The sequence below is a fragment of the Lepeophtheirus salmonis genome, chromosome 4, assembly GCF_016086655.4.
Source record: "Lepeophtheirus salmonis chromosome 4, UVic_Lsal_1.4, whole genome shotgun sequence".
NCBI classification, from domain to species: domain Eukaryota; kingdom Metazoa; phylum Arthropoda; class Copepoda; order Siphonostomatoida; family Caligidae; genus Lepeophtheirus; species Lepeophtheirus salmonis.
Genome location: NC_052134.2, coordinates 43,759,403 through 43,776,327, shown reverse-complemented (window position 1 = coordinate 43,776,327; position 16,925 = coordinate 43,759,403). Strand labels below are relative to the sequence as shown.

Here is a 16,925-nt window from a genome sequence, read left to right as displayed (position 1 = left end):
TCCTGAGTATAGCACTTGAGTCTCTCTGCATATGCAATTCTAATTAAAAATTGTCAATCAAAAACCGGTAGAAGTTTTTCTTTTCTTCTTTTGTATGAGTTTCATGTATACGAACATTAAAGGCTGCTTGCGTGCTTATATGGAGAAAAGAAGAAGCTTACTACTAGGAGGAGGAGAGGAGAGCGAGTGAGAAAGAGAGCGCGCTCTCTTCTCTTACTTACTTATTTATTGTTCCATCTGGTTATGGTGGCTGCGCTCCATTGTTACTTACTTATTCTTCTTGTAGTAGTTGTTGTTATTCTTGTTATCGTTGTTGGTAATTGCGCTCCTTTTTGTAGAATTTTATCTTTATTTTTAAGTAAACCATTCAGTCGGGAACTTGAGGAATACGCTCTTATTTATTTATTAAATATAAATTATACATTATTTGTATATTCGTCAATCAACAACATCCATGATTTTGTGAGAGATATAATTATTAATTCAGTGCTGCTGCCGTTGTAGTTCTACTACCGTGTGTCCTTGTTTGTTATTAAAGTAATCATTGAGTTAAACCCCAATATTACACCTACCTATTTAAAACATGAAATGCCTCCAATGGCGTATAATAAAATGATGATGTCCGAGACGCCTTCTCCCTCATCCCTACTCTCAAGTTTCCCTGGACTCCTAGGACATCCGAGTCTGAGTCATCTTCCTCCTCCAGGAGATGACGTGCACGATGATCCCAAAGTGTGTTTAGAGGCCAAGGAGCTGTGGCAACAGTTTAGTCAGTATGGAACAGAAATGGTCATTACAAAGTCCGGGCGGTAAGAAAAGAAGTAGTTGTTGTAGTCATAATCATTTTCACACCTCCTCATTGGTCGCGTCCCACCTTATTCTTCTTCTTCTTATTGTTATTATTCCCTTCTTTTCTTTTCTGTTCTCTCTCTCTCTTTTCTCCTTTTTTCATCATGCGCACCGCTTCTTCTTCTTTCCCCAATTTTTATATCTATTTTCTCCCCCCCATTTATTGTGTCTGTCTCCCTCATTTCCTGAGAAATTTATTTATATATTTCATTATTTATCTACTATATATAGACAAATGTTTCCCCAAATGAAATTCCGACTCTCGGGTCTGGACAAACAAGCTAAATACATACTTTTGCTGGACATTGTTGCAGCGGATGATCTACGATATAAATTCCACAATAGGTACTCGCATATTTATCACTTATAGTAATGGTATACGTCTAAACACTTTTCCCTCCTTCTTAGTCGATGGATTATGGCCGGAAAGTCAGATCCAGAGATGCCCAAACGCATGTATATTCATCCAGATAGTCCTTCCAGTGGAGAGCAGTGGATGCAAAAAGTCGTCTCTTTTCACAAGCTGAAATTGACAAATAATATTTCCGATAAACACGGATTGGTAAGTTCTTAGTTGCTTAGTTTTTTTTCTAATAGTATTTCTAGTGATTAAAGTTATTCATAAGTTTATATTAATATATTTGAAAAGGCCCTATTCCATTACGTTACCAATAAACAGCTTTATAAAACTTTTATTTCTCGATTGAATCGTTGGTACGACTGAATAAATTATATCCCAGAATCAAATTGCAATGAAAAAGTTTACTGTCTCACAATAATTTTGTGTAAAGACATTTTTCCAAAACAAAGACAAATTTTTGATAATAATTGTTTAATTATCGGATTCGTTGTCATTTTCAGGCCCATTATCTTAATCCATAAATCGAAAAGATACATTAATTTCCTCATTTCTTAAAAAAGACCACTTAACACAGGCAATTCAGAGTGAGCCTGACCTACCCATGCAATATACAAGTTTACTTTATGTAGACCGACATTGCTTCTTAGACCCTAGTCCGAAATTTAATCATTGCTATCAGATTTTATGAACTATTGAAAATTTCCTTTAAATAAGAGAAAACTAAAACTACATCATTTGACGTCATGATAAGAACAATATTTTCTCATTTGAAAACACAATTAGGGACAAATCATTCATTGCTGCAAAGTAAAATAAACGAAAATCATTGGAACATTGACTTTAACCAAGAGATACTCTATACAATTAAACAATTCTGCCCTTAGTTGGGCAAATTAAGAACATTTTTTGGAGTAAAGTAGTTATGAAATGAAATAAGAACTCAAATAAAAACAATCATTGTTGAATAAATGTCCTTGGGAATTAAAACTTCTTTTTTTTTTTGGTCGATCTATATATAAACTATACATTTAAAAAAAAGATATGCGACTTTAGATGAAGTTTTGCAATTCGCTAAAGTACTATCTGTCACATCAAATCGTATTATACTTTTTTTCTGAAGCTGTTACTAATCTTCTTTTCTTGAGGAGATAACAAATGAGTATTGAGAAACTACGCGTGAGTGTGCTCATGAAAAATTAGAGAGTATCATTGAGAAATTATCATTTATAATGTTCAAGCAAAGTTTCTCTATTCGTCAACCCCTAAAAACTCTGGACAATTCCGGGTGCTACAGCTAGTTATTAATATATAAAGTTCTTTAAATTCCGTAAGACATACATTACACATTTTTTAAATTTTCCTTTAATTGATCAGATGGATCAAGTAATAGTAAACATTATAGCATTACATTTCCTCCATCTGACCCAGGAATCTTCTTTGAAGGCCATATACATCAAGTATATTTCCAGACAGAGGTGCAGATTGAGTTCAAGAGAATACGTTCTTCCAAGCGTGTTGTCCATTGAGCTACGTCATTCCATCATTACACAATTGTCTGCATTCAATTCTCTTTTTCAGAACTACACTTTACTCATAGAAATGTGGGGAAAATAGCCTTGAGTTGGTCAAAAAAAAAAAAGGAAGGAAAAAAAGTGTGCACTTTCCATGTGTATAAAAAATATTATTTGGCGTAAAATATGAGATCATCGACTTATAATATTCCATAAGATTGATTTACAAAGTAATTGTTTCCTTAAGAAAGATATTATAACGGTAGATGACCAGTGCAGGCCGAATCACAATATGCTACTAACTGCAGTCCCTCTCATTAAGATGAGAGGGACTCACTCCCCCTCCTTTTTTTGTACCTAAATATTTTGTTCGTGACTCTTTAATTAATTAAAAAGCAATGGGAGAGCCTAAATAAATAATTAATTAATTGAAGAAGTATTATTTTTCATCTGATACTTGGCGTCATTCCTAACTTATCTTGAAGTATGGAGGGGCTGATAGGAAAAAGAAGTAGAAGGGTGACAAACGGCTCATGCTTTTAAATTATAAGTAAATATTCGATAAGGAAATGTAGTTTTATCATCACACTTATAAAAATGTCATAACAACTTAGGGACTTTAATAATAATAATAATTTTACTTTGAAAATGGAAGTCGTAATTGCTTTATGGACTCATGTAGGTAGGTAGGATTGGGTTATAAAGACCCAACACGGAGGTAATTTTTTATCTTCTTTTTCTTCTTGAAACAAGAATTAATTAAGAAAAATAAAATATCTTTCTTCTTTTTGTTTAGTTTTCTTCTATTATGAAACCATTTGATGGTTGCTGACCTGATGTACATAATATTACAGGGCCATCCGCAAAATATTATATATATATATTTTTTTTCCAAAAGAAGAAAAAAAAAAAAATAAAAAAAAAAATTTGTTTAAAAAAAAAAAAAATTCCAAATTTTTTGAAAAATCCTCATCTATTCACAAAAACATTAGAAAATCCACAGTTGTTCACAAAAAATTAATTTTTTTGGATAAAAAAATCAAAAATACCAATCTGTTCACATCAAATTAAATTTTTGGAAAAAAATCTGAAATATTAAAGTAAAAATTAAATTTTAAATATAATTAATTTTTTTAGAAAAATTTCAAAGATCCCTAACTTTTGATAAAAAAGTAATATTTTTTTGTAAAAAAAAAAATTGCAAAATTAAATTTCAATATTAAATGTTTTGATTTTTTTATTTCTTCAGATTTTAAATTCTCTATTAAAAAGTAAAAAATCCTTAATTTGGGTGATTTGTTGTAATTGGGCTGTACCAACCAAAATAATCAAGTTCGTCGTATAATCAATTCTTTTATCCCATATTTCTTTCTAAACAAATTAAATTCTAAAACATTCCAGGCCTCTCAAGTCTCTATCAATTTAGTGTTGAAACTCGATAAAATCTTAGTCTTCTATGCTACAGATTAAATTATACACACATTTTTTCAAATATAGAAATTTTATGTGGTGACTAGTGATTTCTCAGTCCTTCTTTATTCAACTTTAGTCATAAGACCGGCCCTAACGAATTCGTCTGTGGAGGACTCCATTTTGAACTCGACCGTTTGTAGGTAAAGCTCTGCACGTCATATTAAAAAAGAAAAGGGGAGTTTATATAATTATTTAGGGTTGTAAATCCAATGTATTTTGAGCCTGCCAGATTTTGTTGTTGGTAAATAGTGTTTTGTCGGTTCTTATTTGTTCGGTCAAGTCCGGTCCCATCGATCCTTGGAATTTTTCCTTTAATTTCGATGGTTTACGAACTCAAATAAGATTTATGAGATATGTATTAAGATCATTGGACTTATTTTGTAAAAAATATTCATATTTTCATTATAACCCAAACTATTTTTACTTAGTTAGATAATTTATTTTATTACATAACGGAATAATTAGGAAAAAAAGCAGTCCAATAACTGAACAAAGGATCGATTTGACCTTCTTTAAGGATGAACACATGGACCGAGGTCTTCTAAATAATGACCAGCACAACACTAATGACGCCCTTTTTTAAAAACTAACATTGCAATTTCTATGACAACCTGTTTCATAAATTAGTAGATGATAGAAGATCATATTGAAAAGCTTTACGTTGAATTAATAAAAGATTTCAGATGGTAATTTCAATATGAGTAAAATGGGTTAATTGTAGTACTAAAACGTACCTTCTAATACTTAATTGGTGCAACTACATCTGACCAATAGGGACTGTTTGATCTACAAGTATTGCCACTAGGACACCTTCAATCCAATCAAAACCTGACAGATTTTCAAATTTTAAACATTAAGAGGAAGTCGAATTTCTGTCAAAAAATTGAAACTACTCTGTAGCATCATTTGACTTGAGCTTGGATTTGAAATATTAACACCTGCCAATGACGTTGGACAGAGGTTATTTTTTTGCTTCAGTTTCTTTCTAAGTAAGAAGTACTACGGAAAAAGTAAGGGATCGATTTTGATCAAACTATATAAGAAAAATTATATATAGTCACAGTAAGAGAGTATTAAATTTTGAGAGGTCAAAGTCACATGTAAAGGTCAAGGTAACATAAAACGTAAAAAATGCATAATTGACCGATTTGTTTGGAAAAAATAAGATATATAAGTTAATTTGATTTTAAGTGGAAGTATTTCAGCCCACGGATTGCCCTTTCTAGTTCATAAATTTTTCAGTCAAAATGATCTTTTATAATCCTATTTGGTTTTGCTGCGATACGAGTGCCCTGCATCTCTAGACAAGTCCTGTCAGGTATTAAAGAGGCCTTATAGAGAAATACATATATTATATAAGAGTCTCAGCCCGGTCTAAGATTCCTGGGCCCAAACCCAACACTACAGTATTTATAAATATGAGTATCGTTGGTAATATTTATGTGATTTTGAAAATGATTTAATGCCTATTTTTCTTTTCTCTCTGCCTCTCTCTCTTGTTAAATGGACAATTTCCATTTAAATGGTTTTTACTTACGTACTCACTTACTTATTTTGTTGTTGGAAACATTCCTCAAGTCACTGGAATTCTCATCTCTCCCCATTTCTTTACATTATGTCTCTGCTCAATGTATTATCTAACTACTTAGAATTCCTCATCCGAAGAAATCAACACTCAAATAATAATCTATTGTATGTTCTGTACAAAGTTGTAACTCGTACAAGTTGACGTTTATCAGTGTAATGACACACTAACACAAAAGTATACACTCTATTTATTTTACAGCTGTCGATTTCTTTGCTTGTTTCTCTTACCTCAATGTTCTGAACGTTGATTTGTTGAATTCGAATGAGCTTTTGTTAAGTTGTGAGCCATTCTAAAAATTTTTGGCAACAACCAACTGATTTTGTCTATTTTGGATTAAAGGTTGGAAGATACAACACAGTTTAATTATATATATGTTATACGTCTGTTATAAAAGACAGTTGCTTAACTCAGAAATTTGGGGTGTTGTCATTGCCCGGAAAATGTTTATATGATGTAATTGAATTGCAAGAATTTATTCTATTATCAATTTATTATATTATAATGCTAGCCCGTACCAAAGGGGTTTAAACATTCAAAAGAAATAATATTAACCATTGTCAATATTATTTCCCGCTCCCTCCTTGGCTCAAGCAACGTAATCCTTTGCTAGTACTGTATAATTTGATGTTATCATTTTATACTTTACTCTATTAATATTTTATTTAATATATAATTAACAAGCTAAGTCCTGTGAACTTTATAGTGGAATATTCTAATATTCCACAATTTATGTATTCTCTCTTCATCTGACTCTATATGTTATGAATTCAAAGGACTATTAGTAGATATGTCAAAAGGGTTTGAATCCGGGTGAGTGTAATTGAAAAAAAAAAGTATATGGTGGGTACCCTCAAGATATTACTGTTGTTTATCATTCCTTCCTAAAAGTTCAAACGTAAGCAAGGATCACTATAGTTATGAAGTTATATACTATGGTGTCCGCAAATATATCGTTTCTTAAAGTAACCATATTATATAATATTCTCCCAGAATGGGATTTTGACGCTATTATCCCGAACTCGATCCTTTTCATATCTCTACTTATCAATTTTTATTAAAAAAAGTTAATATCAACCATTAAATGAAATATCAATCGTTGTACTATTTTTTTTAGAAGTAAAAAATTCTTTCTTTTTAAATGTGTCATTTCATTTTCTGGTTGCACCTTGCATATATATAAAATATCTATTTATAAATTGTGATAAATACTCATTGGTTTTCTCTCCCCCCCTCTACTTCTCCAGACGATCCTTAACTCAATGCACAAATACCAACCACGATTTCATATTGTCAGAGCCAGTGATATTCTTCAACTTCCTTATTCCACATTTAGAACCTATGTATTTAATGAAACGGCTTTTATAGCCGTAACTGCCTATCAGAATGAGAAAATCACTCAGCTAAAGATTGATCACAATCCCTTTGCTAAAGGGTTTCGTGATACTGGAGCCGGAAAGTCACAAAAAAAGTAAGGAAAGGGTTAATAGAAACATGTAATGCCTTACTAATCCCTTGTATATTTGCAGACGAGTTACTGGTCAGACTCTCCAGCCCACGCGATCCTCTTTATTCTTTGGTAAAAGGGGGGATCTGCTTCATTCACACTCCAACAATAACAACCATAATAACAATATTGGACGAGATGAATCAAATATTCAAAGAAACCATAAAAATAACCATTTCGAGTCTGCGAGAGGTATGTACATACATAGTATTTATATACAAGAAATACTCTATAAATGGAATGCTAATAAAAGGAATCTCTTTAGGAATTAGTATAACTTTTTTTAAATAATTAATATTCTGACATCATTAGATACATAGATCCACCCAAATAAATCTTTTAATTCATTAAGACATTCATTACACAACTGTTTTGATTCAATTCCCTCTTTTATTTAATTACTGGGGCGTCGGTAGGATTGTATATACCTATGTAGCGAGTCAATCCTGCAAGATAGACTCAGCCTGTTTATATAATGTACATATGATCTGAATAAAATAAAAAGTCTTTAGTATAAACTTAGATAGAGAACATCACGGCTTCATTGGTGACCCCGACGTGATTTTCTCTATCTAATTTAGTAATTATAGCTCCAAATTTTATCTAGATCATATGTACATAACATGAACAGCTAGCGATAGATATATGCTTGGTTGTTGGATTTTTTTTTGAAAAGAAATGCAAATATTAAAATAAAAAAAAACTAAATTCAAAAATCCATTATTATTCACCAAAAGTTTCAAAAATTTATTTATTTTTGAATTTTTTTCAAAAATCCATTGCTATTCACAAAAAATTTCAAATTTTTGATTCTTTTTGGAAAAAAGTTTCAAAAATCCATAGATACTTTGAGAAAATTGAATTTTTTGGACAAAAACTTCAAAAATTAAATTTCTTGGGCAAAAAAATCAAAAATCCATAGATATTCACAAAAAATTAATTTTTTTTTTTGTAAAGAATTTTAAAATTAACTATATTTTGAAATATTAATTATTTGAAAATTTTGGAAAAAAAATTCAAAAATCCAATGCTATTCACAAAAAATTAAATTTTGTGGAAAAAATTCAAAAATATAATTTTCAGATATTACATTTTGTGGAAAAAAATTTCAAAAAAATTAAAAATTTGCTATTGAAAAAACAAAATTCTAGTAGGAATAAAAAATTAATTATTATTTTGGAGGGGGCACCTATCCACACCCTGCGGCTGCCCCTGATTACTAATCTACACATAGAAAAATTAGCCTGAAGTTAGTTAAAATAACACCTAAAAAAGTAGCGGTTGCTCCATTTTTATCTATAATAGTATTCCTTGTTAGATTACTCAAAAAATACAGAAATATTCAACAAATAAAAACCATTCCTTTATTGTTTTCAGGAGGTATTCTTCCCAAATCCTCACCCACAAAATTCGACGTTCATAGCTTATTGGGGCGCCCACCCTCGACGACCCCCTCTCCACCACCTCCAACAACGTCTAGTCCGGACTCACCTCCACCCCGAGGACCACCCCTACCACTTCCCCCATCATCCCTAGCACCTTTTCTACCTGGATTATACCATAATCTAGCAGCCCTTTCCAACCCTCTACTCCTCAGCGCTCTAGCAAACAATCCATTCCTTGCCTATGCTCGTCTTAGCTCTTCGGTTGCTGCATCACCTCTATCTCACCTCTCTACACCAACTCATCCTCAACAACACCTAAGGTTCAACCCCTATTCACTGAATGGGAGTGAGAGCTCGGGTTGCAGTTCTCCAAAGAGACGAAAAGAGGATGAGGATATTGAGGAGGATGAAGAGGATATTGAGGAGGAGAGACGGAAGAATCGAATGGATCATGAAGATATAGAAGAAATTAAGATTGAAGAGGAAGAGGAGAGACAAAGTAGTGAGTTACAAAATATGGAGAATCTGGTCAATGGACTTTCAGCAGAAAATACAGCTACTACCAATACTAGTTCTAGAGAAATACCAATTTTATGAAAGAGAATAAAAAAGTGTTAAATTTAAATTAAATAATACATATATCTATCTATCTATTATATTCGAATAAATTGATGATCTCTTGATATGATAATAATGATTAATTATATAGAAGACAATAATATGCCATAATGATATTTTTTTTTTTTTTTAAAGAACAATTGCAACGTACAAATTGCAATTTCACCCTCTTATTTAAATATATATCACGGCGTTACCTCATTCACATAAAAATGTATACTGTGATAGATTGAATTCGAATCACTCTAGTTGAGCTGACAAAAACAATTCTGAACCATTATCAAAAAAAAAAAAAAAAAGTCCCGAAGAACTGGCTAACTAGCCACATATTTTGGGCCATTTTTTTAAATTTCCATTTGGAATAAAAAGTTGCAAAATATGATAAAGTTAACGACGTAATATTTTTATATATATTCATATACCATTAGTCTTTTAATTATAACCATTGGCTATGCGACACATTGTGTCATTTTTCTAAAACTCCCCCCCCCTACTAAATAAGTTCCAGGGTATCCATATCCAGTCTTATCCATGATACATTCATGACATTAATAATGTATTTTGATCTATTTAAATTACATATTTAGGAGCTCATATCATTATTGTGTAAGCATTTGAACTTTGTAACGTGTCTCAGTCTACTTTAACTTAATAACCAATTGTTATTATTGGAAAAATCAATAATAATATAATTAAAAGTATTCTCGTAAAGATATAGCGCAGTGGGTCTCAACCCCTTTTTCAATGAGAGTAAACCCTAAATATCAAAATGATTAATTTTAATACTTTGTATTTTGAAATTTTTTTGACCGAATGTTAAGCAAAATTTAGCAAAACCTTCTTTTTATAGGTCAAAATACATATTTTTTGATCCTTATACATTATTCGGCCTCTGCATCATCACTAAAGGGAACCTTTTGAAAAAAAATAATCAAAATCCATACCTATTGATAAAAAATTGAATTTTTTGAAAATTTTTTCAAAAATCTACAGCTGTTCACAAAAAATTTCTAATTCACAGTTGTTCTTATAGTATCAAATTTTTTTCCAAAAATTCATAGCTATTCACAAAAAATTAAACTTTTTGGAAAAAAATATTAAAATACAATTTTAAATATTAATTTTTTTGGGGAAAAAGTTTTAGAAATGATTTTCAAATATAATTTTTTTTTAAATTTCAGAAATCCAAAGCTATTTGAAAAATTAAATTTTATAAATTTTTTTGGAAAACTATTTTAAATATAAAATTTTTGGAAAAAAAAAAATCTTAAAATTTTTGCTCTGCTGCATAATTTGCCTTAATGATTTTTTTTTCAGAAACAAAATCTTTCTAAAAAAAAATCTTTACATCTATTTTATCGTAATATTTTATCATCCTGACAAAAAAAAAATCCAGTAAAAAAGAAAAATATCCTTAATTTGGGGCTACAGGGGCTGCGGACGCCCCATTTATAGGCCCTGCCTAGGCTTCAATTTAGATTATGAATGTATGACGTCACTACATTTAAGCTGTCATACAATTAAGTGGGTTTGTTGACAAGTCATGCCGAGTTGAAAATAAGTGAGAATTACTCATTATATTTTATGATTGCAACTTGTACAATGTATATTGTACAAGTTGGATATATATCCACACAATTAACGATTCTTTATTCCCCTTTACATGATGTGGTAAGTCTGTGTCTTTTTTCTCCTTTCCCTAAACAACGATCGTAACCTTATACGAACTCATTCCATATTTGATAAGACAAAAGATCTCCGACAATCATGATGTTGATGATTTTTTATATCTATTATGTAGTATACACACTATATACATAGATATACATACATATATGTACACATATCTTTTGACGAGAAATAAAATCAATTATCTGTCATAGAATGAAGTGGACATCTAGAAGAGAATTAGTTGGTTCTTTTTACTTGTGTCTTTTCGATTCTTCTTTGCTTACCTCTTCATACGTAGGTACATATATATATAGGTATACGAGACATTCTTTTCTATTTAACGAATATAATAACAATAATTGGAAAATACAACGACTCCTCACACGGAAATATTTTTTTAGAAACTAAATTGACAAATAAAGGAATTTGGTTTCTTTTGCCTACTATGATTACAACCTACGCAGATATTATATATGATTATGGTTGTTTAATATTCTATATGGCCACTCCTAGAAACTCGTTTCTATATTTTATGTAGAATATGCTCAAAGCTACATAACTTAATTCACATTCAACAGCTAAAATGAATTTGATGACACTTAAAATATATATCCATCTCCAGTTGCAACAAAAACCATTGCTATTATCATATCTACATAATAAGGCTGTATCCAGAAATGGCTTTGGTACAGTAGCAGGGGCGTACACAAGGGAAGGGATGGAGGGGTTATAACCCCCTCCTATATCAAGGAATCTTTGCCTTCTACTATAATTTTTTTTTGGGGTGGAATTAATTTTGTTTTTGGGAAAATGGAGATAAATATTTTTTTGAAGGATTTATTTTCTAAAAAAAAGGTTGTTCAACCAAATTTTGCAGTAATCATTTGTACGATACCCCCTCCCCCTGACGCCTCTGAGGTGCAACAAAACCATTGGACCCCCCACTTTTGTTGTTTTTTTATAGTGATTGCAAAAAATGAAAATGTCAACATAATCGACTAATTATTTTTTCGATTAGTCGTTTGTAAAAAATAGTTATTAGTGAAAATTTTGTCCCTTCCTAAAAATTTAAGGCTAAAACTTTTCAAAAAAGTTTTTTGGTTCTTCTAAAAAAAAAGTTTTTCGTCAAATTTGCCAGTTATAAATTAAAAACCATTTTCGTCAAAATTGTCAAAAAAGCCATCATACAAAAGAAAAATTCATAGTCACACCTCAGTCCATATGCAAGTACATTCCGGCATAAGTGTCTTAGGGACATTTTTCTCATGTCTCGCTTATGATTGGAGCTCCACCCAGGGTAGAATTATTTATTTATAGACTGAAAAGAAATTTGACAAATTTAGTTATAAATAATAAAAAGGAAGGATTTTTAAGGAAATAAATGAAAATTGTTTTTTCATACAAAAAACGTCCTTAATATCAAACACTTGATTGACCTTTTTGCAAAAGGTCAAGTGGAAAAAGTGGAATGGTTCCTTATTTATTTTCCAAAAAATTAAAATTATGCAAAAAAAAAAAAAAAATCAAATTACGAAATAAAAAGGATCCCCTCAAATTTACCTTTGTCCCAGGCTCCACTCATGCTAAGACCGGCCCTGGCCGTATTAACCCTTAATATGGACATGAAATCCACCCTGCCTATAAAATACTTTGACTGAGTATTTTGCATATTAATTCTATAACTTGCAATAGTCGTCGTGAATATTTTTTAATTTTTGAAATTAAAATCCTCGTAAGTTTCTAAAAACAAAAATGTTGGTATTTTTGTTTTTGAAAATACATTTATACTTTTTAAATCGATATTTTCAGGCAGGCATTTGTAAGAAATGGTGGATGTTTATAGATGGAAGTAAAGATTTTTTTTTTTTTTTGAAATAACTACTCTGAAATTCGATTGGTAATTTTTTGAAAAACAAATTCCTTTTAGCACTTTTGAGATGACGCAATACCTTTTCAACAATGGACGGCAATTAGTAAGAAATTTGCATTTTTTAATATTTAATTGTCTGTTGATTATATATTTGCAAATGCATTTATAATTTTTTTGAGCAAAAATATTTTGAATTGCTCAAATCGAGGAATCAAAAACTCATGTATCAAATATGATATAACCTGGCGTTGCAGGGTGAAACTAAAACAGCTGCTGAGCGTATGAAAGAAAGAGATGAGTTAATAATATTTGATTCAAAGAAATGGAGTTTCTTTAGATTAAACAATTTTCACAATTTAATTTTGTAAATAAATTCAACTATTTTCTACCTATTAATGTAAAACTTTTGTTGTTCTGATACTTTATAATACTACCAGCAAACAGTTGACTTAAGAGGGAGTTTTTTACACCTGCATTCCCACAACCCAAGCATTTTAAAAGTTATCTATAATGCTCTCATCCCTGTTATCGGTCCTTGACATTTTAGAGCGCCCTCTAGAAAACATTCTTTTGATTAATATTATAGTAAAGAATATTACAGTTTACCAATTGAATTTGCTGAGTAAAAAAGTAACAATATCTCATGCACGAGATCATTTGACCATTATTCCTTATTTAGACCTAATTATTCTATTATTATCCTAATAATAGTGTTAGTGAATATTGAATGATGACGTTGTCACCAATTTATATAAATAAAGATGTAATTTAGCAAAGTAATTTTTACGAAATGTTTTTGTCTTCCGGTTGGGACACGTTGTTCAGATTAATGACGGAATGCCAAAAGAACGATACATCCCTTATAATTGTAGATGATAGATTTGTATAGTTGAGTAACCAGGCTCACAATTTCCATCTGGTTCCACTGTTTCATTATATCAGCTTCTTATTATTGGTAATAACAAGCAATACTCAATAACCAGTGTGGCCATCAGGGCTGTGTTATTGAAGCGGGAGTCTGATTGAAATGACTATAACTACATTTTATGTAATTAAGTTCATGATTATTGGTATAAAGGACTTGAAAATACTATCATCAAACTCTTTGGTGGAGGAGTAAAAGACGAAATGCTTCAAGTGGCGCAAAAAGTTTGAGGATAGTTGTTACAAATTGCCAATTTACTGAATTGTGTGCTGTTATTTTTCTTTCCTTCCTTAAAGTAAGCCAAGAACCTCGAAAAGAAGAACATTGCAGTTATTCATTTGATTAAGTTAATTGAAAAGTGCGTGTTTATCATTGTTAATTATTATGTGTTGCAAAATTGGGAGATAACCCCACTCAGGAAGGTCAAGGAATAATTCAGATAAATTATAGTGTATCAATTTCTCAGGATTAACATAGGGATTGTACAAAGAAGACAAGGAAGTCTTTCTTTATGACACAACATATTTAATTTTTAGACCAAATGTCCGATGGGAACTTACTTCAGAGTCGTCACTCGAAAAAAGGATTGAACATATTAAATTTTACTTTGCCTTTTCTCAGTACGGCGTCAATATTCCTTCATAGAAGGGCATCAAATAGGTATGTAGGATTTTATTTTGCAGGGGCTTTTTTAGAAGAGACATAAAGAAAATAGGAAAAATTTTGGGGCTGGAATTTTTGAGAAGAAACCTGAATTTGATCGCGTGAAAAATGTAAAATTATAAAAATATTTATTCAATTAAAATTTGCTTTTTATTTATTTTTCCTTACGTATGAAATTACTTGACCAACCAGATAATATTAGTACACGGCACTGTTTATTTTAAAATTTGATTATACAAATAATATATTCACATGGTTCATCTTAAGTAAAATACTACGCTTCTTGATTTATTCTTCCTCTCTAATGATAAAAAATATTTACCAATCATTGAGGGTTTATTGCTTTATCAAGAATAAAAAAAAAACAAAAACCTGTAGATAAGAGATTTAACCACGTTGAAAATGTAAAATGAAATAAAATAATGGTAATAAAACAACATAATTAATTACTTTAACCAAAAAAAAAAAAAAAAAAAAAAATTCCACACAAATTCTTTATGGCTTAACCAATATTTCAAATCCAGATTTGGCTTCCCCCCCCCCTTCAAAAATAATCATACTAAAAAAGCACAACTTGGCTACGTAGTCAATGACCATGGATATTAATCAAATCAATTCCATTCCGAAGGTAGTGAGTCCCACCAAAGAAAACAAAAAAAACCTCTGCAAGATGCAGTTTCTATAAGTATAATTAATTTGATTAAATAAAGATTGAAAAATCCTTGACCTAGTAATAATTCTCCTTCAGAATTATTGCATATTTCTCTATGTACAAACAAATTAAAAAAATAAAACCCTTCAGTTGAGTCATCATTATTTTTGTATGCAACTCCATATTTTCTTGATCTCGTGGGCCGTAGGACTGGGATAATGGAAGGGGAGTACGTAAATCCCTTCCAGGGGGATATATTTTATGGGGCAGAATTTTTAGGCATGATTTGGAAAAATATCAAGAGGAACTAAAGCCCATTAATGTCAAAAAAATTACTCACAGAGAATATTTGTTGTAATTTTGACTTTCGAACAATTTCACAATCTATATTTTAATATAAATAAACATATTGTTTTTTTTTACTTTTGATAACAGTATTAGAAGTTTAGATCTGTAGAATTTCTAACTAATCGTTAATAAAATCTGGCTTGTACAATAGTCATGGAGCCCAATTTAAAATAATCAAAGTGCAACAAAATATAACTAATTAGCATACAGGTCAAATTTCAAATTGACGAGGGTATGTAATCCCAACCTCTTAGATTTGGATGACTTTAGGCACACCGACTAAAAATTAATGAATATATCAAGTGTGCTAAACTTCAGTCAATAATTAATCTAAATATGATGTCAGAAATATATTATTTAAATGTCTTATTACCTCAATTTTGATTTAAAAACAAAAAATCTGAAATTCACTGGCAAGTACTTGATCAAGAATAAAAAAAATTGCACAGTTCTTATAAAAATGAAATTTTGGCAACATATTCTACATATGTAAGGGTACCACTCTGCCAACAATCATAGATCTTCGGGTGGATCTCAAATTTAGGTTACTTATCTCCAGATATTTGGTCAATTTTAAATTGTGTTTATATCTTAAACTTATTTTATGATTTAAATAGACTTACAAAGGAAAACTGAACTACAGTAATGAAGAATATTGATTAAAAGTTGACAATTTTCAAAAAAATATTTGTATGCTCGTGTGAATCTTTGTTTATAGAGCTGAACATTATTTTAAAATAGTTTATTCATTATTTTTTAGACTTGGAACTGTTGTTTGAAGTTTTTTTGTATATGTAAACCTTTTTTTTTTAAAGGTTACAAAATTGGACATAATTTACACTTTTTTGATAAAAAGGTTTCTACCATCGGTTCTACCTTCCATCTATAAGTATTCTGAGGTTATAAAAACATTGTTTTCAAGGATATTTGGCTTGATATCTCCCTCGACCTGAATCTTATGGATTATTTTGTCTAAAGCTACCTTGAGTAAAAGGCAATACAGGTCATCACATCAAAAAGTCCTTGATCGACTCTATTGTCTTGGAATGCAATAATTTAGATCGGGCGCCAGTTTTGAGGGACTGCGTGCAGTTCAAGATCCGAATCGAGGTCGTTATTCGGGCCAACGGAGGCTATATTGAGTGAGATACATTCTCAATGGTTGCATCTTCTGATCAGTTTTTGTTTTTAGAATACATCTTACAAAATGGTCATTGATTGTTAGTTTAAAATTGATTGATCAAATGCACGGGATTTTGTTGTTATATAATTTAATAGTGTATTTAACTGTAGGAATAATTAAGTACCATCCTTTTTGGTCAATATTTATATAGAAGTCGTACGTAATAAAATGTTGCAGGTCAGGGAGAGTATTATAATTCAAAAGATGTTGGACCCGTCATCCCTAATGCATACATACATAAAACAAAGCGTCAACCATAAAAAACTTCCCAGACCATTCTTCGTTCTTTCAAGAGCTCATGACATATAAATTAGGCCGGTTTGT

General features: G+C 30.6%; 1 protein-coding gene across 1 annotated transcript; it reads left to right on the top strand.

Annotated features, from left to right (window-relative positions):
• Positions 1-350: 350 nt before the first annotated feature.
• Positions 351-9,354, top strand: LOC121116034 (uncharacterized). Its single transcript, XM_040710232.2, has 6 exons — positions 351-809; positions 1,081-1,194; positions 1,258-1,411; positions 7,027-7,250; positions 7,309-7,478; positions 8,664-9,354. Exons 1-6 carry the CDS (start codon positions 589-591, stop codon positions 9,266-9,268), a joined length of 1,488 nt encoding a protein of 495 aa, XP_040566166.1. The 5' UTR covers positions 351-588; the 3' UTR covers positions 9,269-9,354.
• Positions 9,355-16,925: the final 7,571 nt, after the last annotated feature.